The sequence below is a fragment of the Podarcis bocagei genome (genome assembly GCF_964188305.1).
Source record: "Podarcis bocagei genome assembly, chromosome: 12".
NCBI classification, from domain to species: domain Eukaryota; kingdom Metazoa; phylum Chordata; class Lepidosauria; order Squamata; family Lacertidae; genus Podarcis; species Podarcis bocagei.
Window position 1 is genome coordinate 40,693,535 of NC_138137.1, and position 25,060 is coordinate 40,718,594.

At 41.6% G+C, this 25,060-nt stretch overlaps 2 protein-coding genes across 5 annotated transcripts in view; one reads left to right on the top strand and one right to left on the bottom strand.

Annotated features, from left to right (window-relative positions):
• The window catches only part of ACBD5 (acyl-CoA binding domain containing 5), a gene marked incomplete at its 3' end in the record, with an annotated part of 31,265 nt that extends 27,321 nt beyond the window's left edge, over positions 1 to 3,944 (top strand). The window contains exons 12-13 of one of the 2 annotated variants that reach the window (XM_081164152.1): positions 271 to 380; positions 1,745 to 3,944. In XM_081164152.1, coding sequence (XP_081020278.1) covers positions 271 to 380; positions 1,745 to 1,757 — 123 coding nt within the window. Of the gene's footprint in view, positions 1 to 270; positions 385 to 1,744 lie in introns of those variants that run through there. The other variant, XM_081164153.1, reaches the window with a different exon arrangement.
• Positions 390 to 23,437, bottom strand: MASTL (microtubule associated serine/threonine kinase like). Of its 3 annotated transcripts, none has more exons than XM_081164151.1 (13): positions 23,224 to 23,437; positions 21,866 to 22,003; positions 21,284 to 21,423; positions 20,562 to 20,650; positions 18,706 to 18,812; positions 18,012 to 18,156; positions 16,183 to 16,355; positions 13,911 to 15,113; positions 10,941 to 11,076; positions 10,039 to 10,053; positions 6,749 to 6,862; positions 6,562 to 6,663; positions 390 to 697 (listed from the first exon to the last, which is right to left on the bottom strand). In XM_081164151.1, exons 1-13 carry the CDS (start codon positions 23,428 to 23,430, stop codon positions 687 to 689), a joined length of 2,580 nt encoding a protein of 859 aa, XP_081020277.1. In that variant the 5' UTR covers positions 23,431 to 23,437; the 3' UTR covers positions 390 to 686. The 3 variants fall into 3 exon arrangements, with proteins under 3 accessions (XP_081020277.1, XP_081020275.1, XP_081020276.1); XM_081164149.1 differs by lacking the exon at positions 390 to 697 and adding an exon at positions 4,980 to 5,781 and having other exon boundaries at positions 23,224 to 23,435; XM_081164150.1 differs by lacking the exons at positions 390 to 697; positions 10,039 to 10,053 and adding an exon at positions 4,980 to 5,781 and having other exon boundaries at positions 23,224 to 23,434.
• Positions 23,438 to 25,060: the final 1,623 nt, after the last annotated feature.

Here is a 25,060-nt window from a genome sequence, read left to right on the forward strand (position 1 = left end):
TCCTTTTGTCTCCTGTTAATTTGATGCATTTGTTTTATTTATTACCCTGATTAATCTTGAATATTTTTTGCAAGACAGATCTACAGGAGGAAATTTTAAAGCAATTCTAAATGTAGAGACTAGGGAGGAATATACAAGTGACACAGTGCCCAGTTGGGGCAGAACATACAGGTTCCAAATATATATAATCTTAGATAGTTCTATGTCTATGCAGACATTTACCAACATCTTATATAACTGGAGAAATTATTTTTGTGTGTGTTATTTTAGAGACCTTCCTGGTGGCCATTCGAGATTTCTCCTGGTACTTTAGTCTTTGCTGTTTTCTGGCCATTTGTTGCCCAGTGGCTGGTACATCTGTATCTTCAAAGGAGGAGGAGGTAAGATTGTCAATCCTGTTAGATATGCTAATTTACTCTGCTAATGCAGGAGTCCATGCTGCCCTTTGGATCTTTGGCCTCTCCCTCTCAATTTCCTTTCTTGATTGTGTATAATCTTATCAGCACACAAGGATTTTTTTCACAAGGACCATAAAGATTCCATGTTATATTAGGGATATATCTTTTCACACAGATAGTGTTTTGCTGGAATAGTACACCAGTCAAAGCAGAATCTTATGCCAAGCTGCCTCATGTGTCGTACTTGCATAGTTTGTTGAGTAGTCAGTGCTGTCCAGTGGTCGAGTCTTAACTTTTTTCTGAAGAAAATAATGAAGACATCAGGCTTATTATTAGGTATGAGAGTAATGGACAGACAAATGGAAGATTTGTCCTGATAACACTTGAATTTGGGGAATACTTCTCTTGTTTGGTAGGAATTTAGAAGGACAAGCTTAATGTGAAATACGTTTTGCCATGAATATATTCTAACTATTAACAATAAGTATTCTTTTGTTGAAAAATTTTCACTAAAGTTTTTCGCCAAGCCAAGCCTTGTATATATATTATATATAAAAGGGACCCCTGACCGTTAGGTCCAGTTGCGAACGACTCTGGGGTTGCAGCGCTCATCTCGCTTTACTGGCCAAGGGAGCCAGCGTACAGCTCCCAGGTCATGTGGCCAGCATGACTAAGCCGCTTCTGGTGAACCAGAGCAGCGCACGGAAACACCGTTTACCTTCCTGCTGGAGTGGTACCTATTTATCTACTTGCACTTTGACGTGCTTTCGAACTGCTAGGTTGGCAGGAGCAGGGACCGAACAATGGGAACTCACCCCGTCACTGGAATTTGAACCACCGACCTTCTGATCGGCAAGCCCTAGGCTCAGAGGTTTAGACCACAGCGCCACCCACGTCCCACATATTATATATACAACATATATATACGAAAAGCAACATATATATATATATATATATATATATATATATATATATATGTATATATGTGTGTGTGTGTGTGTGTGTATATATATATATATATATATATATATATGGAGTTGAAGAGCCCTTGTATCTGCTGAATTTTTAGACATTTCACCAACAACGGTCATGTTACAGGAATGTGTAAAGCAGCTTATTCATTTTAGTATTAAAATGAATAAAGTGAAACAGTAAATGGTATTAATCAGGGATGGTGTAATTCTAAGCATTTTAAGGCTTAGAACAAGAATATTGTAAAATGTTTATGGGTAAATGAAAGTGCTGGGGTAGCAATTTTGCATGCAATTCCATCAAACTCAACAGACTGCTAAGAAGAAATACTTAGGATAGCATTTCAAGTTGGTGTTTTCTTCTCCCCTTCTCAGAAAACAGAACTGAGGATTCAATTCCTGATTTTACTTAAGGACTGCTAACATGGAGACTCTGGAAGGTGAAGTAATTTAAGAGACCTGCAAGAACTGCAGATGCTGGGATGGCTACATCTTTCTTCTATTTTTTCTCCTTTTTGCACTACCTGGCATACCATACATGAATGGTCCCTTTCTCTTAGGTTACAAATAAATACAACTATCCCATCCAGCAATCACATGAACCCTAAATTAATTGTTTTGGAATGTACTTTTTGGATGAACAGTCTGTAGAGTTGAAGGCTATTACTGCAGCATCTACTGAGAGTGTTTCTTCTTCCCAAAGCTGGAATGAAGAAGTTCCTTCAATTAATGAAAAACAACAAAACAATAATGAAAGCCTGTGAATTGTTACTTTTAACATGATTTATTTTATAATGCCGCAGAAGACTTTCCACATAGCATACAAAACATACAATAAGCAGAGGAAACTTTAAAGTCTAGAATAGTCCAAGTATCTGGATTGTATGACTGCAATTAACATTGTAGCTCTGGGAGATCTAATATATAAATTGCTGCTTCATAGATGAGGTAGTTTTTTAGGAAACAAATGAAGTGTTTGAAGCTGTAGATTGTACTTCCATGGGGACCATCAATGCTTCTTTAAAAAACAAGTCAAGCATCTTAATTTGTTAGACCAGCAGTCAGAGTTTGAATATGGCATGATAGATTCAGAACTCAGTACACAGAATAAAGTACGTAAAATGGCCCTGGCACCCCCTAACCTACATAGTCTTATTGAAATCAATGGAACAAGAATGTAAGTACAGTTTATTGTAAATAGTCCTTAATGTTCAGTTTTAGAAGTTGCATAATATTAATTTAGAAGGTGTTCAAAATGCATGTTAAAAACTTACACTGCTGTCCCAGGAAATGTATAGAAACGGGCTGTTGTGAATGGATTGGCTCCAGTGCTAGGGCAATAGGAAGCTGCTGCTGCTGCAGGAAAATCCTGCACCCAATACCTTAAAGGTGACTAAGCTGTGCTACATGTGCAGGCTAGACCTGGTAAAAGGGCCTCTATTATATATTTTCTCACTAGGGTTATAAACCTATGACTATTACCAAATACAGCAGGTGAGGCTTGTATGATTGAATGTTCCTCCATACCAGAAATTCCACATTATTTTAAATAAAAAAAAGAGAGCTTTTCCCTACCATGTTTCTGTGTGGAGGATTTTTTAAAAAATTGGGACAAGCATTCAGTCTTCCCATCTTCTGTTAGAAGTAGTGACAGTCCTGGCACAGATTCAGCTGGTGTCAGTGTAATTTTGCCCCTCGACTCAAGCCAGTTAGCCCCTTCCTGCTCCCATGGCTAATCAGCACTGTCAGCTTAGACCGCTGTGTGTGTGTCTGCATGTGCACACCTGCACATGTGAATACTCTAAAGCAGCAGTTGGCACCCAAACTTTTGTTGCATTTGCAGCTTAGGGCCATTGCTTTTTAAAACTTTAGGGCAATATTTCTATTGTTTTAATATTTTTTACATACCTAATTGCTGCGGCATTTTCTCATACCCAGGCCTTTTACAAGTGCAAGTCTCTTTCCTTTAAACACTTTCAAGACAATTTTAGCATTGTCACTTTATTAGATTTCTACTTGATTAGATACCTATTTGAATATAACAGCCTGATAATTTCAGTAGTAACATCTCAGACTACAACTAGAAGGGACTTTTCTATAGCAAACGAGAAAGCTAGCAATTAACTAACATTACATTTCGTTATATGATGTTATAAAAATCAACCTAAAGTGATTGCTTTTCAGTTTGTGTATTGAAAAAATAGAAAAACGTATTTTAGACCTGTGAAAAGAGCAGCAACTCCACAGCTGCTTACTCCTTCATGAACCTACTGCAGTCAACTGATCTACTTTAAAGTAATTTCTGGACTGTGACATTTTTTGCACTGTGTAACTCTTCCGAGTGATGCATTACAGAAAGCTCATGGGCAGTGTTGCATCTGCTCTGATGGCAAGGTCTTGAAGAAAAGCACCTTCATACCTGTTATATGCTATATAAATAATGTAATTACAGGAGTTAGAATTTCTGCCTTGTTTACTAGAACATGATTTTGAAGTTCAGTTTTAAAAGTTAGTTCATCTTAATCTACTGTAAATAACATTTAATAAAGAATGACAGGTGCATTATCAAAGGACATTTTATAACTGAAAGAGTGATTGATTGATTGATTGATTGATTGATTGAATGAATGTAACATAGGCCTGTTTGAAGTTTAAGATTTCAAGGTTCTCAAAACAGTGACCGGGTTGGAATATGACAATAAGAATACTCTTGTCCTAATTGTTCCAAGTTGCTTTATTCTCATCAAGGATGAAGGGGATCAGCTTCAGAAAATACGCTTTCTTAAAAAGGACAGTCTTCCTGCTGGTTTTCACCAGAACGTGAGGGCACAGCTTAAGGAAGGGGAAGTAGGAGAGCAGTTGTGGAAATAACAAAACTTTCAGTCTTCCCCAAAGGGTGGAGGGTGACAGCAGCATGTAAACTAGGTAGTGTGTCTTCAGAACAGGTAAGTACTCCAGCAGATTGTCAGGTTTTGAGACTCTTTCCTCTAATAAGCCATTGGGGTTCAACTGGTGGGTTGAGAATCACTAGTGGGTCACGGCCTGACCCAGGGTGGGTCACAACAGAAGCGCTGTCACCATGCAAATATATGGTAAAAGATGAAGAAATGGGCCTCCATGTCTGGGTTAAAAGTGGGTCCTGGGCCTGAAAAGGTTGAATATACCTGAAGATACCATCACCACTGATTATATGAAGGAGGAAACTAACTGGGAATTGCAAAGTAGGTAGGCTCTGAGAGCAAGCTAGCTCACAGTTCTCATTTTATTCATTTGCACTGACAGCTCAGTTGTTTCAAAGCATTGCTCCATACATCTTACAGAATACCAGTACACCTGCTGAAAATATTGTGTAATCATTTATTCTGGGCTGTTAAGATCAATGAATAACTTCACACCTTTATCATTTATTAATTCCATTACTGGCAGCAGTATGTAGGAAGGTGTTAATTGCTGAATTACTCATATTGCCTACAGGTAGAAAACTGGCATTATACAGGTGGGATAACTTCTGTAATGACTGCTAGATAATTCAGATGATAGTTTCATTTTGAACATGATAATATTTTGAATTAAAGATAGGTAACATGATAATATTTTGAATTAAAGATAGGTAACAACACCAAAAATAAAATGACAGTTGACTAGATAGGTAATAGGCTGATTGATGGCATTGGTGAGGATGTAAACAATGTTCATAGGTAAGGTGGGTGGGAGAAACAGACCTTGACAATGACATTAGAGATAATTTAGTACATTGGCAGCTTAAGCATCAGGGCAGGTAGTATACAAATTACCTAAAGTATGTGGGATAGGAGCATCTTCGGGCTTCTCTATAGGCACAGCTTGAAAAGTCAGAAAACAGTTTTGAATTCAGTCTGTAAAGTGGCTGAATTGGAGGCACCAAAATAATCACTATGCACTTAACCTCCCAGGTATATTCAACAACAAAGCAGCTCTTCCTCCCAACGTTTGACATTTTGTTCAGTGTCACTGTGTTATACCACCATTAAATACATAATACTTAAAGACTTACATAAGGTGCTGTAAGTAGACTAAAAATATAGTTCAGAAGCTGTTTGGAATGAATGGTTTCAATACAGCTTGTAAGAAATATATATAAATATATATGCAGAGTTAAAAGCAAATCAGGTTTTTTAAAAAAACTTAGGTGCGTTAGAAAATAGAGAGTAAAACTTATGTTAAGGAAGCTTCTTAAATGTGCCGTTCTCTGGAAAATAATTCCATTTTCCCGTACTACAAGCTGAATCCAGATACTGTTAGATGCTGAGCATTATTCCTAGCTTCAAAATAGGAAGTATCTGTTTCATCATTTGGCTGTGGTATGAAGGGCATGGTCTGATTATGCAGATTATCCCAGTCCACACCATGAAAGAGGGGGTGAAGTTTCAGCTCTGGAATAAATTTTTAAACAAAGGTTAGATTTCTTTGCATGAATACCTTGCACTTTCCAGGTTCTTTGTCTGATTCTGGATGTCTGCAATGTATTTTTTCTTAAATTTGTCTGACTGTATTTAGAGTCATAAGACTGAAATTAAACGTCTTAGTAAGGGTTTGCCAACGTACTCCTGCCCTTATAGATTTGAAATGTTTTTGCAATGCATTCATCAAAGTTCTCTTTCTACAGTAGGTAGCCCTAAGCCAGCACTTTGTTCCCAGAACTTGCATACTCTAGACAATATGAAGCAGTCTCTAGACAGCAACTCCATGATGTGTGGATTTGATAAACCAGATTCACACTAACAGGAAAAAACAGAAGCAATAAGGCAGTGTGGTGTAGTGGGTAGAATGTGAGGCTGGGCTCAGGGAATCTGGGATTCAAACCACTGCTCAACCATGAAGCTGACTAAACAAGCCATGGCTGTATCTCAGCCTATCCTACTCTTTTGAATTGCTACAAGGGTAGAAGAGAGGCGAGAACCACATACACTGCTATGGGCTCCATGGAAGAATAAATAAAATGGTTCTTGCCTTTCACTGGATTTTCATCTTGTGTTGCGATTTTTGTAACCTGGCAGCTAGTGTTGGGCTGACCATCTTCATGCATAATGACTAGAAATGGCTATAGCAGATAGTCTTCCCTCCAATAGCATATGTACTCAAACTGCAGGTTTCTAAATTGCTAAAGAAAAATCATAATGGTAACATTAAAGAGATAACTAACATATACTAACCCTTGAGTCCAGCTCGCTTACTGCTCTCAATGGTTAAAAGAACTTCTATGGCATTCTGAGCACCATCTGACAATTTCTCTTCATCTTCAGGCCACGGAATATCTAGAAACACACACAAAACATCTCTGTACTTATGCTGGACCAACAACCTTTGAAATTAATTTTGCTCGAAAGTAAGGTAATTTACCCCTTTTCAGAATATTCTGGAATACTTGTTGTGGTGTTTCGTCATTGAATGGTGGAATTCCAGTTAAAAACTCATACAAGCAAACTCCAAGTGCCCACCAGTCTACTGCAGGACCTGAAGTGAAGAAAGTCGACATAAATTGACCACCATGAGAGGTATTATGCAAAGGTGTGTTGCCTGGGAAGATACCGAGCGCCCAAACACCTGTTATTCATGAAAGCAGCATACAAGGCAGAAATTGTTTTCTAATCACCTTTCCTTTTCCCTTCTGCTATTCTCAATATGTTAATGTTTCCTTAAAACGACAGAAGGCAGAGCAAAGCAAGTCACCTCCCATTCTAAACCACCCTGGGACTTTCAAAGACCAGTTGTGTAAGCAAACAAAAATTCAAAGGTCTGTATTTCCTAGGTTTTAAAAAGGAACCAAGCACATCATTTAGAGTATTGGTGGGCAAACTTGTATCTCCAGCTGCTTTTTGACTACAACTCCCATCATCCCTAGCTAACAGGACCAGTGGTCAGGGATGATGGGAACTGTAGTTCCAAAACAGCTGGAGGGACAAGTTTGGCTACCCCTGATTTAGGGCCACATAGTCAAAATAAATTCTGAGTTGACTAATGATTGCAGAGAACAAGTCATTAGTATAAAAATACTGTACTTTTCTGTGTATAAGACTAGGTTTTTTTAACTTAAAAATTATGTTTAAAATGGGGGGGGGGAACGTCTTATACATGGATAGTGCATGGGGGGACGGGACGGGGGATTGGTTTATACCACGAGCCGGAGATTGTCAGCAGCATGTCATTGGTGGCTGCGGCAAGGGGTGGTGTTGATTGGCTGTCGCTGCGGCAATTGGGCGGGCAATTGGCTGCTTCTGCCAGCGAGGAGACATATGTTAGGAGGGGCAATCCTCTCCCCAAAAAGCTCAACAACTCTGGGCAATCTCTCCCCATTTTCTTAATTTTTAGTCCCCCCAAATTATACAGGGGCTTGTTATCCACGGAAAAGTACAGTAAACCTTTATGTGAATATCTAGTGTAGAAATAGGCACCACAGAAGCTCGGACTCAACAGGAAGTTCTCTCTGCAGTGCTAATAGGACAGCATATGGCGAACTTCCACTTCCTTGCTCTTTGACAGCTTTAAGGTTTACAAAATTACGCCTAGCATGGAGAAGGTGGACAGAAAAAAGCCCCACCCCCTTTTCATAACACTCGTGGACATCCAATGAAGGGGAAGGTTGGAAGAATTAGGACAGGTAAAAAAATACTTCTTCACTCAGCTCCCCCAGGAGGGCAGTGATGGCCACCAGCTTGGGTGGCTTTAAAAGAGGATTAGACAAGTTCATGGAAGAGATGGGTATCTGTGGCTACTAGACATGATGGCTTTGCTCTACCCTCCATAGCTGGAGACAGCAATACATCCAACCACCGGTTGCTGGAAACTACCAGAGGGGGGAGGGTTCTCGTGCTCATGTTCTGCTTCCTGGATTCCCACAGGCATCAGGTTGGCCCCTGTGAGAACGGGACACTGGACTAGATGGGCCACTGCCCTGATCTTAACAGGCTATTGGTATGCTCTGAATGAAACTGAATACTGATCAAGTGCAGTCAAAGACCAAGCAGGCAAAGCTGTTGAGACACCACAAGCCATTAAAAAGCAACATGCACCCTGCAGCTGCTGCACAGCTAAAGCTCCAGACAGCCCATCGTGTCAGGAAGGAAGGATGCACTTGCTGTGAAAACTTGCTTGCACTGCAGATGCTGGTACATTTTCCTGCTGTTTCACTCACCCCCACTGTCCAATGGGTTCTCAGTACACAGCGGTGAAACCACCCAAGAGTATGTGCTTGTGTGCACGAATACGACAGGTGAACTGAATGACCCCCATCATCAGACCTCAGCAACTTCGGTAATTGCAGAAGTTTCTGCCAGCTGGTAACAAATTGTTTGGTTCATACATTCTATCTGTATTTGAATACTCAACGGCAGATAGTCAGGAGCATACACATGAGAAACCAGCCCATTCATTTAATCAATATGGTAGTTTTCATATGAAATAAAAGCTAGGTGTATCAAGTTACCTAAAGCCTCTTTCTACAATTCAGTTTAGCTCTTGATTTCTAATAAATATATATCCAGCAATCAGTGAAGCAAGTAGCATTTAATAATGTGAGGGGGGGGGGTTTGGGGGGGAGTAGGAATATGCATAAAGCTGTCAAAGTCTAATAAGATCACATCCTATAGGAAGTGTTGAGAAAACTGTATTTCATATTTGATAAAATGGCCACATTTTTCAAGACAAGTTTCCTGATTTTCACTACAAGACAACCTTATATGGTTAAAAGTCTAATGGCACACAATTCCCACACTTCTCCATTTATAAATGACACTGTGGCCGTAACTCCCAGCATTATTACTTTTCTTCCTGTCCTTTCTATCCTTAGACTCTGCCTCTATATATCCTCAAGCTGTCCTTCTCCCCCGATGGATCTGTGCAGATTACACCAACTTCTTTATCCCAATCTTAAGTGCCAATGTAGATGGATCCCTCTTGGTATCCATGACTAGACATGGAGCTGCAGACAGCACAGGACCCAGTTTGCCCACCTCAGCTCTAGTTTAGTATGTGTTTTGCTGAAACCAGATTGTCCTATGATAGGAAAACTATGTTCAAAAGAAGGATTGTAACTTGGGTATGTTGGTTTCCTCCGGTGAGAAGCCAACATTAATTCCACAGATTTTTCCAGATGATTAGTTATGTGCTATTGCTACTGCATGTTAACCTTTGCAGGACAGACCTCCTAACTGCAATTAAGAGTGGTAAAAGGAATTAGTATGTTTCCACCCTCCACATTAGATTTGTTCTTTAAAATATCACCACCATCATCTCTATGCAGCAGGCTTCAGAAAACAAAAGAATGGAGCACTCTACTAGGATTACAACACGGCATTTGTAAGCAAGAAAAGAAGGACAAGGAAATGTTTTACTTATTGCCAGTATGGTCAGGGAAGAACAATGGAATTCAAGATCTTCCATGGAATGGGTCTTCTGCCATATTAAATGTGCTGGACATTAAGATGCCACAGTGTTTTTATTGCTTCTTGTTCCTGCTGCTGTATAGTTATTTATTTCTGCCCCGCCCCCTTCCCTGACGGAACAGGGAAAAGATGTGGCAGCAGAAGCTGATACAGCTATATGCCAAGTCATGCGGATCTCTCACTTTCATCTTAAACAGTGTGATCAAATTATGCTTTGACTGTTCTGTTAAGTGCTATAATCAAACTTACCAGTGACCTGAACTCCTGTGTGTAAAAAAACAAAAAAAAAACAAAAAACAAAAACACACCAGGGAAACATTTTGATAAAAATATATAAAAAACTTCATTACATTGCACTCAGTTTTTACATTTTTCTAACGAGTAACTTTTTTACAAATTCACCAACACATGGTATTTTTATAAAGACAAGTATCCTAGCTTTGCTTCCTTAAAATGGTTAACTTAATATATAAACACACAATGACTATTTTGCTACATTGTCTATTTATCACATACTAGCAGAGATTACAGGACGGTTTATAAATTTTGCAGGCTCAAATGGCAATACTTGCAAACTATAATGCTCCAGGGTGCAACTCAAGGGTTGTATGTATGAATGCACCTGCTTAAGCTAACAGTGCACATACAAAAAGCAGCTAGTTAAGGATAACCATATTTTCTTATGCGCTTGTTTCTCTCGCATTGGGTCATACCATTTTTCGTCCTGTCATTCTGAACTGGTGCAAATCCAGAAAAACCTAGCCAGGAGAACAAACCAAACTATTAACCCATGGTTTGATCATGTTTTGTTCCACCCCAATGTGGGAATAAATCATAGTTCAAAATCATCTGCAATGGAATTTAGACCATCCATAATTGTGATTTAATGAAACACTGAAAGCAAAAACTTTCACTTTCCTTCCCACCTGTGCAAAGAAAATTGAATTTAGGAAACTTTTAGGATAATAGTGCAATGAAAGACTAAATAAGGAAAAGAAAACACCCTTAACCCTTAGGAACTTCTAAGGTTAAACACAGATTCCAGTAATGTCTAACAACAAAGTGCTCTCAACTGCAGTGAGCCAGATCTCACTACAAAAATGAGGAAATGTGTGCAACAGATACATGAAATTATACTGCAGTTTGCTTACCATGAGCCTTTGCTAAGAGGAGCTCGGGTGCCAAGTAGTCAGGGGTTCCTAAAATGCGTTCTCTCTCTACTGGAGTAGTTCCTCTTCGGACACTCTTGGGGGTCCTGTATGGTGTACCACTGTTTCCTTGAGGGGTCTGATGTCCAAGAATAGATATATCAAACACAGTTATCAAACAAGCTATACGTTTATACTTTCACACTGGCTGTAGGCTCAATTACTTGAACTGTGGAGCTGAAAAAGCATCCAGCAATGATGGCCCCTCTGAATCTAAGCCTCCTAATGAGGACTTCTCAAGCAAAAAGGTTTTCCAATTGCCTCCTTTTGTGCCAAGTCTTTCTCACATTCCATTAAGAAATGCCTTCACTGAATATGACCATTTTAAATGGTTTTTAATAATAAATGACATTTGTCTTATCAAGGCCTCTTGCTGCACATGAACAGTGAGTGTGAAAGGAATGAGAGATTCTGAATCTTTATTTCTACAATCCATTATGAAACTAGGCCAACCACTCAAGGACAATGATGAAGCTATGGATGTGTCAAATCTCTAGAAGAAATGCACTCATGAAGACTGAAAGATGTGCCTGGGAACTGCATCTCTCCCATAAGATCTACTCTTGGGAACTTCTCACCCTTCTTCAAAGAGTCCGCCAGCAACTCTTATTAATTAGTCTTAACCCAAAGACTTCCAGGGATGTATTTTTCAACAATGCCCTCTATGATCAGTTTTATATGCAGCCTTTAGCAGTAATTATAGTTATTATAAAAACATAGGAGGCACTGTTTATGTATCCAGAAAGTAAAACGTGTTCACTTTTAAGGCATGAACATCACTAAGACTAAACTGCACCATTTTACCAAGATGCTTTTCCTAAAATAGCACTGAAGAAAATGCACAACAGCCACAGAGAGAATCTGTCAACAAAACAGATTTACATACATATATAATTGTATTCGGATGCTGCCTTTCCACAGTTCAAACTATGCTCAAGGTGGCTTACAGCATTTAAGAAATAAGTAACTGCAACATAACAAAAGTGGTCATAAACAATAAATACAACACCAAAAACACACAACCAAACTGAATAATTTCCACATAAACCATAAGATGTAAAATCAAGATACAGAAACCTCCAACAACAAAAATCCCCAAATAACACGCCAGCCCAAGAGTCTGTTCAGCAGCCTCAGCTTCTGTAGTTGGAGTTAAGTCAGGGCCCTGCCCTCCCAGACCAGGTAGAAAAGGGCTACAAGGCAGTGACCAGGTCTTCCAGGACTCACAGCAGTATAAGCATGTGAAAGGGATGGTGCATAAATGGACTAACTCCACCCTCTAGATACTAACATGCATGGTTGACATGTACCACTACCCCAGCCAATGCACAACTGACATCAGTCCAAAAGGAGCTCTGCATAGATGCACATGCATTGGGCTCCCAATATTGAAACATAAATTCTGATTGACAACAGTTCGTGTTCCCATGGAAAGATCACTATACGTGTACATCATAAAGGGCTGGGGGTTTGGCCATTGTGTGCATTAGCATACAGTGGTACCTCGGGTTAAGAACTTAATTCGTTCTGGAGGTCCATTCTTAACCTGAAATTGTTCTTAACCTGAGGTACCACTTTAGCTAATGGGGCCTCCCGCCGCGGCCGCGCAATTTCTGTTCTCATCCTGAAGCAAAGTTCTTAACCCGAGGTACTATTTCTGGGTTAGCGGAGTCTGTAACCTGAAGCGTCTGTAACCCGAGGTACCACTGTATAAAGCTGAGTTAGCCCATTTAAGATCGGAAAGCCTCATCATGTGTTCATACGTAAGAAGAATTGCACCCACTGCTTAGTTGCACCCACTGATTTGTCATTTGTGTAAATGGAATCTACATTCAACTAAACTGTCACCAAATGAAAAGAAGAAATGTGTACCCTCTTCTTCAAGTTAACTGCTTCCTTCAGAACCTCCCACAAAGCCTACAACCATTTCACACATAATGACTTCCCTGCGCGGGAAATTATACTGTAATACACAAAACCTATTTCAACACATAAGTGGCGCCCATTGACTGGCAGTAAATTCCCCATGGTGTGGTCATACACATTTTCACCCAAGTACATACAAGGTACTCACAACTTCTAAATCTGTGTAGGAATGAGTTAGATGTGGAACGGCTAGAGCCTGTTCCTTCTGCCAAGAAATATCACCAGTGATGTATCCATTCTTCTCAATATTTTCATATTGCGAAGTATTGGGGGGGGGGGAGTTAATTTTTTCTAAATCACTTTGGTTATTTGCCTTATAATCAAGTATTATGTTCAAATACACCACTATGAATCAAATGTTGTTGGAAGAGAAAGGAGGAGGGAGGATCAGGCTAAGGAGCCTGCGGTCCGTCCGCCCCTTTGGGGAAGCTGGATCTGCTGGCCACCTAGCAGCGTTGTCCCTGCCGGGGGAAGTGGAGGAGGCAGGCGAGACGAAGCGACACTCTTCAGTGAAGCGGGAGGAGGAGGAAAGGAAGGGAGCCCTTACGGAGCCCATTCCTTTCCTCCTCCTGCTTCGCTGATGAGGCGCTGCGCTGCTCTGCTGAACCCAGCAGAGCAAGAGGGAGAGCTGCGCAGCACCTCTTGGTCTGCTGGCTTCCCAGCGAAGCAGGATGAGGGACGGAAGGGGCTCCGTAAGGGCTCCCTTCCGTCCCTCATCGTGCATCGCTCTGAAGGCATCACAACAAGAGGTGCCGTGCAGCTCTCCCTCTTGCTGTTCTGGCTTCTGGGATAGCTGCGCAGCCTGCATTCGCTCCATAAGACGCATTCACATTTCCCCTTACTTTTTTGGAGGGAAAAAGTGCATCTTATAGAGCGAAAAATATGGTAGCTGAAAAGGCAGCTCTGTCCCTTCAATAAGGGCATTTGACTTGTATCAAGTGGCCCTTTGATACTGCACAATGTTCAATAAGCCTGTTTCGTACCTACCTGAAATACGTTGTAATGTGCTCCCTTTTGTGCAGGTGTAACAGTCATGGGATAAGAGCCACTGCAAGCAGAGATATCCATTCCTTCTACTGTCATCCAGCTAATTCTCGAAGGCTCAGATGTATTAGACACACTGATCTGACTGTTGTAACTCCGAAAAGCAACCACATTTTTCTTTAAGAGTTTCAGTGCCTTCATCTCCACAGATGAAGAGCAGTTATTGTCAGTGTGCATTTCATTGACACCTTTCAGGTTTTTGTCCTGCTCATGATACAATGGTTTGCTCTCCTGGACAGCATGTACTTCTTCACTTCTTGGCAAGGCATCTGGGCAATAAGGTGATGTTGTTGACATGTTCTCTGTTTTTAGCTCCTCAAAGGTGAGATCTTTAATGCTTCCATCGAAATCAGAAAGGTGCTTTTCCAAGTGACTCTCTGCAGTAGATACTTCTCGAAGGGACAGATCCGAGTCTACACTCATGCTTGCTAAAGGCTTTTCATCATCAATGCACAAGAAACTGGAATTCATGTGTTCCTTTTTCTCATTTTTTCCACAATCTGCATCTAGATCATGCATGAGATTCTTTGCTATTAGAGGATTGGCTGGTTTGCAACCCCTGTTTTGTTCAGTGCAGCAGCAATCTTCTGCTTGAGCTTCATTTGTACAGGTCTCTTGCAGGTGTCCATCAAGTTTTAAAGAACAGATTTCAGTTGTTAAACCCGTGCTTTGTTTCTCTGGAATTTTACAGCCCCGTTTGTATTCTGAATTGCTTTTTTTGGCAAGGATCCGTTCTTGTGAAGGGCTGGTATCAATTGATTCAAAAGATCTTTTGACACCTCGCATCTCCAACATTGTCTCCTTATCTCCCAAAAGGGACAAGTGGTAACTAGATTTTGCAACCTTTTTAGTCAGAGCAGGTTGTTCTGTACAGCCCTTTTCTTCCCATTCTTTATATTCTGAAAGACATTTTCGGCCGAGGTCTTTGATAGCGCTAGTCCTTATAGAAATATCACATGAGTCAAAATGTCCAATCCGTCCTTTGCGCCTGTTCCCAGAGTCATTGCTGCTAATAGGAGAGATGACAGACTCCAGTATTTTCTGCTTTAAGCCTTTAGCATCATTGACAAGCAGAAAATTTGTATCCTTGGCCTTCTCTGGTACATTCTCTTTGCCTGGGGCAGATGAGAGTATATCTTCTGCTTCCTGAAAATCAAGTACTTCCAAATGTATGAAAATGCTTAAACGAATTAATAAATTATACAAACTTATTATACTATTCCCTATTCCTCCTTTTAGTCGAGACCCCTTGTCCCAGGGCAGCTTAACAACATACTGTATATTAAATTTGCAGTAGATTAAAACAAAAACCATACACAATTAAAAGGAATACAACAGCAACACAAAACTGTTTCCCTCCAATTCAAGTGCTTGCAGAAAGGGCCTGCTTGCCAAAAGGTGAGCAGGTTTCTCTAGGATGAAAATTTAGACACCAAGACTGAGAAGGCTTTGCTTTGTGATACATCCATCATACTTCAGATAGCTTCTGGGGTGGAAGGGGGCAGGAGAGAGAATAGAACTGGGCCCTCAATACAGACCTGAGTGCTCAAGAAGGTTTGTATAGAAAGGGGCAGTCCTTAATCATGGTGGTTTCTTGTTTGCATTTTCCCAGCCAAAAACATATCCACCATACTAAACACTTAACAGGTGGAATAAAACACTTTACGAACAATGCACTCTGCTGCACATATATCACACTTGAAAAAAGAGCTGTGTAATCGTACAGCAAAGAAGTCCTAGGTGCCTGTTCTGGCGATACTCCTCTTCCCCTTACCCCAAATCTCCTATGCATCATAAAATCAAGGGTAGATCTAAGGTTTCTTCATTCTTACAGGAGCACCATAGTCTTTCTATTTAGACCCTATGTGAAAGCAGAACTTGATTTGTTGCCCCAAGAGACCTTGTGTTCAAACCCACAAGGTTTCTCCTAGTTCGGGGCTTGTGTTTCTTTACACAGCAGCATGTTTGAAAGAAGGAGACCAGGAGGAGGTTATGTGAGCCCTAGGATTACTATATGCCTACCTTGGAATCTGCTTGTACCTGTAATGAAAAGCCCAAGAAGATTTAAGGACTGCCCTTCTGGGAGGTTAACTTTTTTAGGCTTTGGAATGTGGTACAATGCCCTCCTCACAGGGTAGATTCTGAATGATTTATTTAGAGGAAAGTTAGAGGAAGAAAAAAAGAAACCATCAGAAAGAAAAGAAGTTGTCCTGACCTGCACGTCTTTTTCCCACCTGGGGCTGCTGCAGCACTCTGACTCCATGCTGGATAATTGGGTGCGGGAATGGCTACTGGCGCTGGAGGTCCCAAACCTTTTCCTGCACTGATGCAGAGTTGGGGTCAGACTCCTCACAGGCATTCCTGGTGTTATAGCCGAAGAATCTAAACCTTCAGAAATAGCAATTCATGTTTTTATGAAGACACAAAAAGCATTGTAGCCAGTTTCATGGCAAATCAGCTCAACAGTGAGGGAAGACTAGAAAAAGTATGTAACTATCAGCTTGCCCTGCCTTACAGGTCCCACACCCACCCCGCTCACAATTCCAGAAGAATTCTTGATAATTATTCTTACTGCGACATTCAATATGAATAATACAATAGAAGTACATTATGCAAGTGGCAATGAAGCAAGGTCTTATTTCAATTATTATAAAATACAATCAAGCTATAAAAAGCAGTAATATAAATGCAGTCAAAAGACAAAAAGGGGGAAATGAGATTCGTGTGCAATATGGAGTTCTGCCCGGTGGGGAGGGTGTGAATGTGGTTGCTACACTTGGTCGCTACATTACACTGGCACCAAGATTAGCCACTTATCTGGAGGAAAGAAACCATCTCAATAAATAATATGAAAGAGAAAAGAAAACAAGGCAGTCAAAGCAGCTAGAATGCCCACCCATCTATCCTGGAGAATAAAACAGCATTCACATCACAGCAATTTGGTTTCTCTGTTGAAGGCTGAGGCTAAGACAAGCCCCAAATCTCAAAAGTTTAAAGACTATTTCAATAAAACAGTGTGAACCCTAGTTCTGTATATCTGAATTTCTTTGGGTTCAGCCACCAGAAACCTTTCTGGGCAGCTTGCATACCGTATACAGGCAGTGACCATTTTAGGCATGTCCCATATGTGCATGACCACATGCGTGCACACCACACTGAACCTGGAAGTGTCACAAAAGGGGGTGTGGCGATCACACACAGGGCCCCCGGACGTTTGACGGTCTATTGACCCTGTGCCGCCACTGCGATTGCTTTTTCCTGTACCCTGTATCTCACGGGGACACACGGAGTCCAGTCAGTTGTTAACATAAACAAATAATCAAGTTTATTTTTAAATGCAGGAACAAGCTTATGGTTTCAGTTAATTTTTCTCTTGTCAGTTTCTTATTCTTAGTTCCTAACAACTCCAAACTGATTATTCCAACTATCTATCTGACTCCACCTACCAATTCCTCTCACTCTCTCACAATACAACTCTACCAACCCACACCTAAACCTCCCTCTTCCTTCTTCAACTCCCAAACCTCAACTGACTTTCAAAACCTCCCACTCTAACTTTTATTCCCCCCTTGCATTCTCACTGGCCAATCACATCACACCTATTTTAACCCTTTCCTTATGAGCCATCCTAGGAGGCAAACGCCACAGGGGGCAGAACGGGGTAGGGTAGAGGCAGAATGGGGTGTTTGCAGGCTTTCTCAATGGTGTTTCAAATACAGGTATACACAGTTTCACTTAAATGCACATAACTACTACATAAATTGTGAGTTGCCTGTATTAATAATAAACACCTACAAAGCACCACCACACACAAATCTCAAAGCTGTACAAAAAGCAGCATAAATGATAATGAATAAATTAAAAGTTAAAAGAACCTGGAGCTGGAAGGAGACCACAATATGTCCCATGGCCTACGTTCCAAAAATGGGTCACCACCACCAAGAAGGCCCTTCCCCCAACCACCACCTGCCACATCTCTGATGGCAAGGGCATTCACAAGAAAGTATTTAGACACATGAAGATAGGAAACTCTTTTATACTTACATGCTTTCAGTAGCTTGTTTGACACAGAACTGTAGTCTTTGTGGTTCACGGATAGCGGGGAAACAAATCGTTGAGAAAGCTGAGATGTATTTCCACAAAGAGGGCTTGGACTAGGTGCATGCACTGTCCCTGCCACTGGGGTATACTGTCAAAATGAGAAGCTTGTTCAACAGATACACAAACAACCAGATACAAGACAGTCCATAACATTTTATTATTTCATATCCTATACACACTTGATGTAACTGGATCTTTGCAACAAAAGGTTCTTGTAACATGCTTTATGCCAGGGACAAGGAAGTTGTAGCCCTCCAGATGTTGCTGGACAAGAACTCTCACCATCCCTGGCTATTGGCCATGTTAGCTGAGGTTGATGGGAGTTGGGGTCCACAACATATGGAGGACCATAGACTCCCCATCCCTGCTTTACAGGGAGAAGGAAACATCAGCTGAAATTCAGGGACTGTCTTAATACTCCAAAAGATTGAGAACTTTCTCAGGAAATTTATTAGAACCAGGAAAAGAGTTGTGCTCACAGGTTGAGAAACATGCTTTCCATGCAGGATCAATACCTACCATTCTGTCTGAAACTGCCAGTCGGTGCAGACAAAACTGAGCTTTATGGACCAAAAGTATAAGCCAGCTGCCTATATTCTAATCATCTGGGAAACAGGAAATTATTTTGTCTACTTACAAAACCCAAGGAACTGATGAGAGACAGCACTTGTCCAGGAGTGCGTGAATAGTCTTGCATAGGTTTAGACATGGATGGTGTAGTGAGAATATCCATCATATTTAGTTCTGAAGAAAGAGTAAGAGTATTAGGACCTACTTTATAATTTGGTTTTAAAAAGTATTTTTAGACTGCAGTGAAGCGCATTTAGCTCTAACTTTAGACTTGGCTATAGGCCCCATATGAACAGTAGAAATGGTGATAGGAGCACCAGGTTGGGAAAATGATTTAACATCATGAGCTGGTTTGTACATAACACTAAGCCAAACAATGGTTTAGTGTGAATATGTGGAGAGAATAGAGAGAAAATGCTGCAGCTACAACACTCTTCCCTCAGTCATCTTGCTACTGAGCTGCTGCGAGCCAAGGCATCATTTACCTCATGGTTTGTCTCGCTCCAGATAAACCATAAGCTGCAACAGAGGCTTAGGTTTACAGCAGAGGTGGGGAAATTCTGGCCACCAGGGGGTCTGATTTGGGCTTTGAGGCCAATTTCCCATCCACCCCCTGATGCAGGGAGGACAGGGCTTAATCCTGCACTGGCTGCTGGAGGAGACAAACCACAAGCCCAGATTCAGATAGCACACTGAGCCAAACCATGGCTTAAGCTTATGGGGTACATCAGCAAGAGGTCCTGGGGAGGAGCACAGTGGTCACACAATTTCCTCTCTAGGAACCCTCAGACTTGTGCATTTGTGCTAAGCCATGGTCTGACTTAGTGTTATATTTGAACCAGCGCTACATCCAAGTCTTTCCTCCATCCCCAACATCTCCCTTGGATGTCCCATCACCTGAGGGAATTAATTGTGCTGTACTGAATTGTTATAATCGGTGTAAGATGCACTGGGGACTATCTGATCAAATGGTATAAATCTTAGTACATTGTTTAGCTATTTCTACTTGCACTTACCAGTAGAGGTCACTGCAAGCCAAAATATTACTTTATTAAATTCCATAAGCTTGAGCATAGTAAAACGAAAAGCAGCTCCTCACAATGTTGGTTTTTTGGCAATGTGGAGAGTTCCAAGCTTCTCCAAATGTTCAGTTAAATAAGAAAAAAATATAGGCATGTTAAAGAGGCTTGTTTTGCATATAGCTGGCAGCAGTTCCCACACTGTGGCTCTTGGAAAATAACTTGAAGAAATTGCTTCTTTTGATCTACACAGAAGCATATACCTAAGGAAGGTCAGGATTGCTACTGAAGATGAAAAATATATGTGAATCAGACTGAAGAAGTTTTACAGGGGGGAAAACTGAAACTGAAAAAGCACAAAAATGCTTACATTACACCTTGCAAATATTTCCGTAAGAGTCACCAGCCTGAAAAATTATTTGACTTTCACATGTGCCAGCATTTAACTTACGGCACAATCCTATGCTTGTTTACAAGGAAGCAAGTCCTGCTATTCAAGGAATCCTACTTGCTAGTGAGTGTTTATAGCAGCTTTCCTCATCCTGGCATTTTGGATGACCATTCCCATCAGTCCCAACCAGCATGACCAATGGTCAATGATGATGGAATCTGCAGTCCAAAACATATGGAGGGCCTCAGGTTTGGGAAAGGCCGGTTTATAGGATTGAAGCAGTTGTCACAAGCAACCTGGAGGGAAAAAATGAACTTCTCCAACTTAAAAAAAATGTCCCTGTCTGGTCACCTACAGGTGACAAGGCAGACTTGTTAATAATGAATCTTGGTACATCTAAACTAATGCTAAGCATCAATACATATATCTGGGAGAATTCCAATCATCTCTTAGATACACACACATACACAAGTGTGTATGCATGAGATGGGCTGAGGTGTATACATGTCTCACCTCTATTCAGAGTAACTCTGGAGAGACCAAAGTCTGTCAACTTAATGTGACCCTCATTAGATATCAGCATATTGTCTGGCTTCAGGTCTCTGCAGGTATAAAGAAAATGAAATAACATTGCAGCACAAATGCAGGTGGCTTATTGTAACATGGGGCACTATTTTCAGATGTCACTCCCCACTTCCCACAAAAAGCTATCAAAGGAACATTCATGATCCATGCTAGGTCAGTAGGTCTAAGCACCAAGTAGCTTTGGTAAGAAATAAGACTAAGTTTGCATGTGAAGGACACAAATCCCTGTGCTTCAAAAGAAGAGGGCGTATTTGTCCTGTGTTAGTAATATTAGTAGCGTTATTTTTTGCCATTAAGTATGATATAAATGTAATAAATAACAAAAAAATAAAAACAATAAGGAGGTGGTAGTGTAAACTCCAGCAAGACACCTCAACAGGTACATAGGATTTTTTCTTCCTTTGATGAGGTTTTGCATTTATGTTAATATTACTTACCAGAAAACAAAATACCATTAGGAGAACAAGCTAAGTGACATATTTGATTCCTTGAGGAACTGTGGTGAACTGCCAAGGCAACAGCTAGACTGACATTAAAAGTAACATAAGAGGGGAATTCAATTCTGCCTTGTTTAAACACCTGCAGTCTCCCTGGTCTCAACTAAAAGTGGAATGAAATGCAGCAAGAAAGGCATCAAAAACCAATTTTACCTGTGGATTATCCCATGCCTGTGAAGGTAATCAAGAGCCAGTGCTACTTCAGAAATATACTTCACCGCCATTTCTTCATCAAAATAGCCATATATGTGAAGAAGAGATTTAACATCTCCACCAATGAGATACTCCATTACCTGCCAGTGAAAAATGTTACTATAAAAGACATTCATTGTTCTCTTGGGTTAGAGGTAACATCTATTATAATTCTATGCTTGGAGTGTGGGTGAAGTTCCTGATTGCCTTACATTACTGTTTTCTAGAATGCATGCCAGTTTCTAGAGAGGCCATGTCAGAAGTCATGATATAGGCAGAAAAGGAAATTAAATTATGGGGATTTTTAAAAGGGCCAAATCAATGATGCCTTAATACAGAGATATACTTGGGGTCTCTACAGCTTGTTTCTTTTCCAAGTTGACTATCCTGAAAAAAGGTCAAAGTTGGTCAAGAAGAGAACAGAAAACAAAAAAAACAAACAATTTTTTAAATGCTACCTTTCAGAGAAGACAGACTTCTCTAAAACTGGCTGGGGAGCATATTTTGGAAGCTACCTTAAGGCACTGTAAGTAGCTTACTCACCAAGTAGACATTGTTGGCAGACTGAAGTGAGTAGTATAAGTGCACAATGAAAGGACTTTTACTGAGAGCCAGGGCATCTCTCTCTGCCTGCACCTGATGGACCATATTCTTATTGATCAGGTCAGCTTTTTTTACTACCTGTAAAGCAATACATGAATAGGTTGATAAACAGAGGAGGGAGGAATTCATTGTTTGTTTGCTTTTTAAAATGTTTTCATCTATCCAATATGTCACACTTTCAACAGATACTTACGTTTCCAGCATATCAAACCAAGTAGTAAGAAATAACTGAAAATGCTATTACGGATAACTGGTAAAATAAAGGCATACAAGCTAATACAGCAAATCTGAAACCTAGGGGCTAGTCTCAACTCACTTACCTGAGAATAAGCCCTACTGAATTCAACAGGCCTTCTGAGTGGACCTAGTTACGATTGCATTCCGAAACAGTAACAGCCAATTGAAGCCCAATGGGTGCCTAGCTAAAGTGAAAGAAAGTGTATATTTGCTGTTATTAATAGCTTGTGGAAATAGTTGTGGGGAGAGGGGAAGGAGGCCTGGAGCATAACTGACAGCATGTGACACCTGTAGGCGGGGCCTCCTTGGCTAGGAGCCACCACAGAAAAGTCTCTGTCTCTGGTCTCCACCCTCGAGGAGGCGGGAAGGCACCAGTCGGCTGGCAAACAGATGAAAAATATAGAAGAAGAAGAAGAAGAGCCGGATTTAGGTATAAGCTAAACAAGCTATAGCTTAGGGCCCCACGCTCTTGGGGGTCCAAAAAAAGGTAAAGGAAAAAACCTGGATGTACATTTCCAAAATATAAGATAAAAAACAAATAAAATAAAACCTACATACAGCAACAATGTTTTGTGTTGTGTAGGGTCCTATTTGTAATGTGCAGATGGCTTTAGATACCTATTAGGTCCATAAATTACCATACAGTGGTACCCCGGGTTAAGTACTTAATTAGTTCTGGAGGTCCGTTCTTAACCTGAAACTGTTCTTAACCTGAAGCACCACTTTAGCTAATGCGGCTTCCTGCTGCCGCCGTGCTGCCGGAGCACAATTTCTGTTCTCATCCTGAAGCAAAGTTCTTAACCCGAGGTACTATTTCTGGGTTAGCGGAGTCTGTAACCGGAAGCGTATGTAACCCGAGGTACCACTGTATAGCATATATCCAACACAAAAAACAGCGACAATTTGTTGTTGACGAAGGACAGCTGGGCATATTAAGGGGCCCCATTGCCTTCAGTAGCTTAGGGCCTCATCAAACCTAAATCCGGCCCTCATAATAATAGTAATAATAACAATAATAACATAAGGAAGCCGGCGGGCACTGCAGCGCGGAGGCCGCTCACCTTGACAGCGTACAGCTTCCCCGCTTTGCGGCCCAGGTAGACCTTCCCGAAGGCGCCTCGGCTGATGGGCTTGACGATGGCGAAGTCCTCGATGGAGGGCGGCTGGGGCGCCGCACCGCGCCTCGCCCGGGACGAGCCGGGCGCCGTCTCCTCACGCAGGCCGCTGTCCTGGGGAGGCGCCGCCGCCGCCGGCTCCACCGACCCCATCCTCGCCTCCCTCCTCCTCCTCCTCCGCCCGCTCTCTTCCTCTCCCGTCCCCCCCACCCGGCGCGGCCCCAGCCCCAGCTTCGCCCCGCGACAAATTCAAAGCTAAGCTCCGCCTCCCCAGCGTGCGTACGTATGACGCAGGACGTCAACTGAAGAAGAAAAAAAGGGGTGGAAACGGTCCGCACGCCGGACGCCCGGCCAAGCCGTAGAGGTAGACTCGAATTAAGAGGTTTTCGACAAACACTTCCGGCTGAGCATCGGCGTCTCTCGCCCTCCCGTTGGACTTCGAAAAGCGAAGGATATTGTCGCTTTTCAACACCACAGGGCGGGGCTGCTGGTCTGATATTCAAGAGACAGGGCGTGTTCGTTTCATCAGCTGTCAAACAGATAAACAACTACAGTATATGGCTTTTAGAGCAGTGTTTCCCAACCACTGTTCCGCGGCACACTAGTGTGCCGCGAGATGTTGCCTGGTGTGCCACGAGATGTTGCCTGGAGGGGCTCTCGCCGTCTGCCTGCCTGGCTGCCTGCGAGCTCGGCGGGCAGCGCCTCCGTCTGCAGCGCCCGCCACGCGGCTCTCATTCCCTGCCAAAGCTCACCCAGCCAAGCCGCGCTCTCCTTCCTGCCTCGCTTTGCTGCCTCCTCCCCCCCACCCCCAAAGCTTGGAGGTTCCCCGGCAAGGGGGAGGGAAAAAAATTGAATCTTACACTTTCGTGCGTCCCTCCCGGCGTGACGCTGCGCGCTGACGTCACGGGGCTGTAATGGTGGTGTGCCTCGAGATTTTTTTCATCAAACAAGTGTGCCTTTGCCCAAAAAAGGTTGGGAAACACTGTTTTAGAGGACATCTGAAGGAAGGGGTGTTTTTAATGCTTGATGTTTTACGGTGTTTTTTATATTTTCCCGGAATGGCTGGGGCATATAAATAGTAAAAAAATCATCACCTCATCTCTCTGTCCGGAGAGAACCAACAACCACAATCATATCATGCAAGCTTTCAAGTTTTCCTGAACTCTTCATCAGGCTGCATGCTAAACAAAACAATGGGGTGGAGGTGGGGCGGGGAATAGAATTGTCCAGGAGTCCTTTATCTTTGAGGGTGTGCGAAAGGCAGAAATTAGATGGATATTGGTGTCTAATATCACCATTGGAATGGATGAAGCATCACCAGTTCAGTTGCTGTATGTCATGCACCTATTAAAGGTCAAGGAACCTGGAGTGGGGGAGGGGGGTTATTGGAAACTTTTACGTGATTGTATACGTTTTAACAAAGTGTAAAGAGTAGGGTTAAATGTCAATAAAATGTAAAAATAGATTTTGTGACAACTCAAATGAATAAAGCCAGTGCTTTTTTTCTAGGGGTATGCATACACTAAACATTTTGTGAATCTTTGTACTTTTGTCCATTTCCTGCATTTATTTTCTCCGATTTGGACTATAAAATGGTGATTTTCTTGAGTCAAAATGAGAGTACCCCTAAACATTTTTTAAGAAAAATGCACTGAATAAAGCAGATGTAGTTGTTGAAAAATGCACATTTTGCATTTCGTTGTCATTTAACCCCGGCTTTTACCTGTCAGTTGAAGATAACACTTTATGTATTTGATGCAGTGAACTGTGGGTCAATGAAAGC

Excerpts from the sequence above, each read along its gene's own strand:
- MASTL (XM_081164149.1), bottom strand. The coding sequence starts at position 23,430 with ATGGGGTCGGTGGAGCCGGCGGCGGCGGCGCCTCCCCAGGACAGCGGC. Across the intron at positions 21,424-21,865 it reads CTGCCAACAATGTCTACTTG|GTAATGGAGTATCTCATTGG; the intron begins GTGAGTAAGCTA and ends TTTCACTGGCAG. Across the intron at positions 5,782-6,561 it reads TAAGCGAGCTGGACTCAAGG|AGCTGAAACTTCACCCCCTC; the intron begins GTTAGTATATGT and ends AATTTATTCCAG.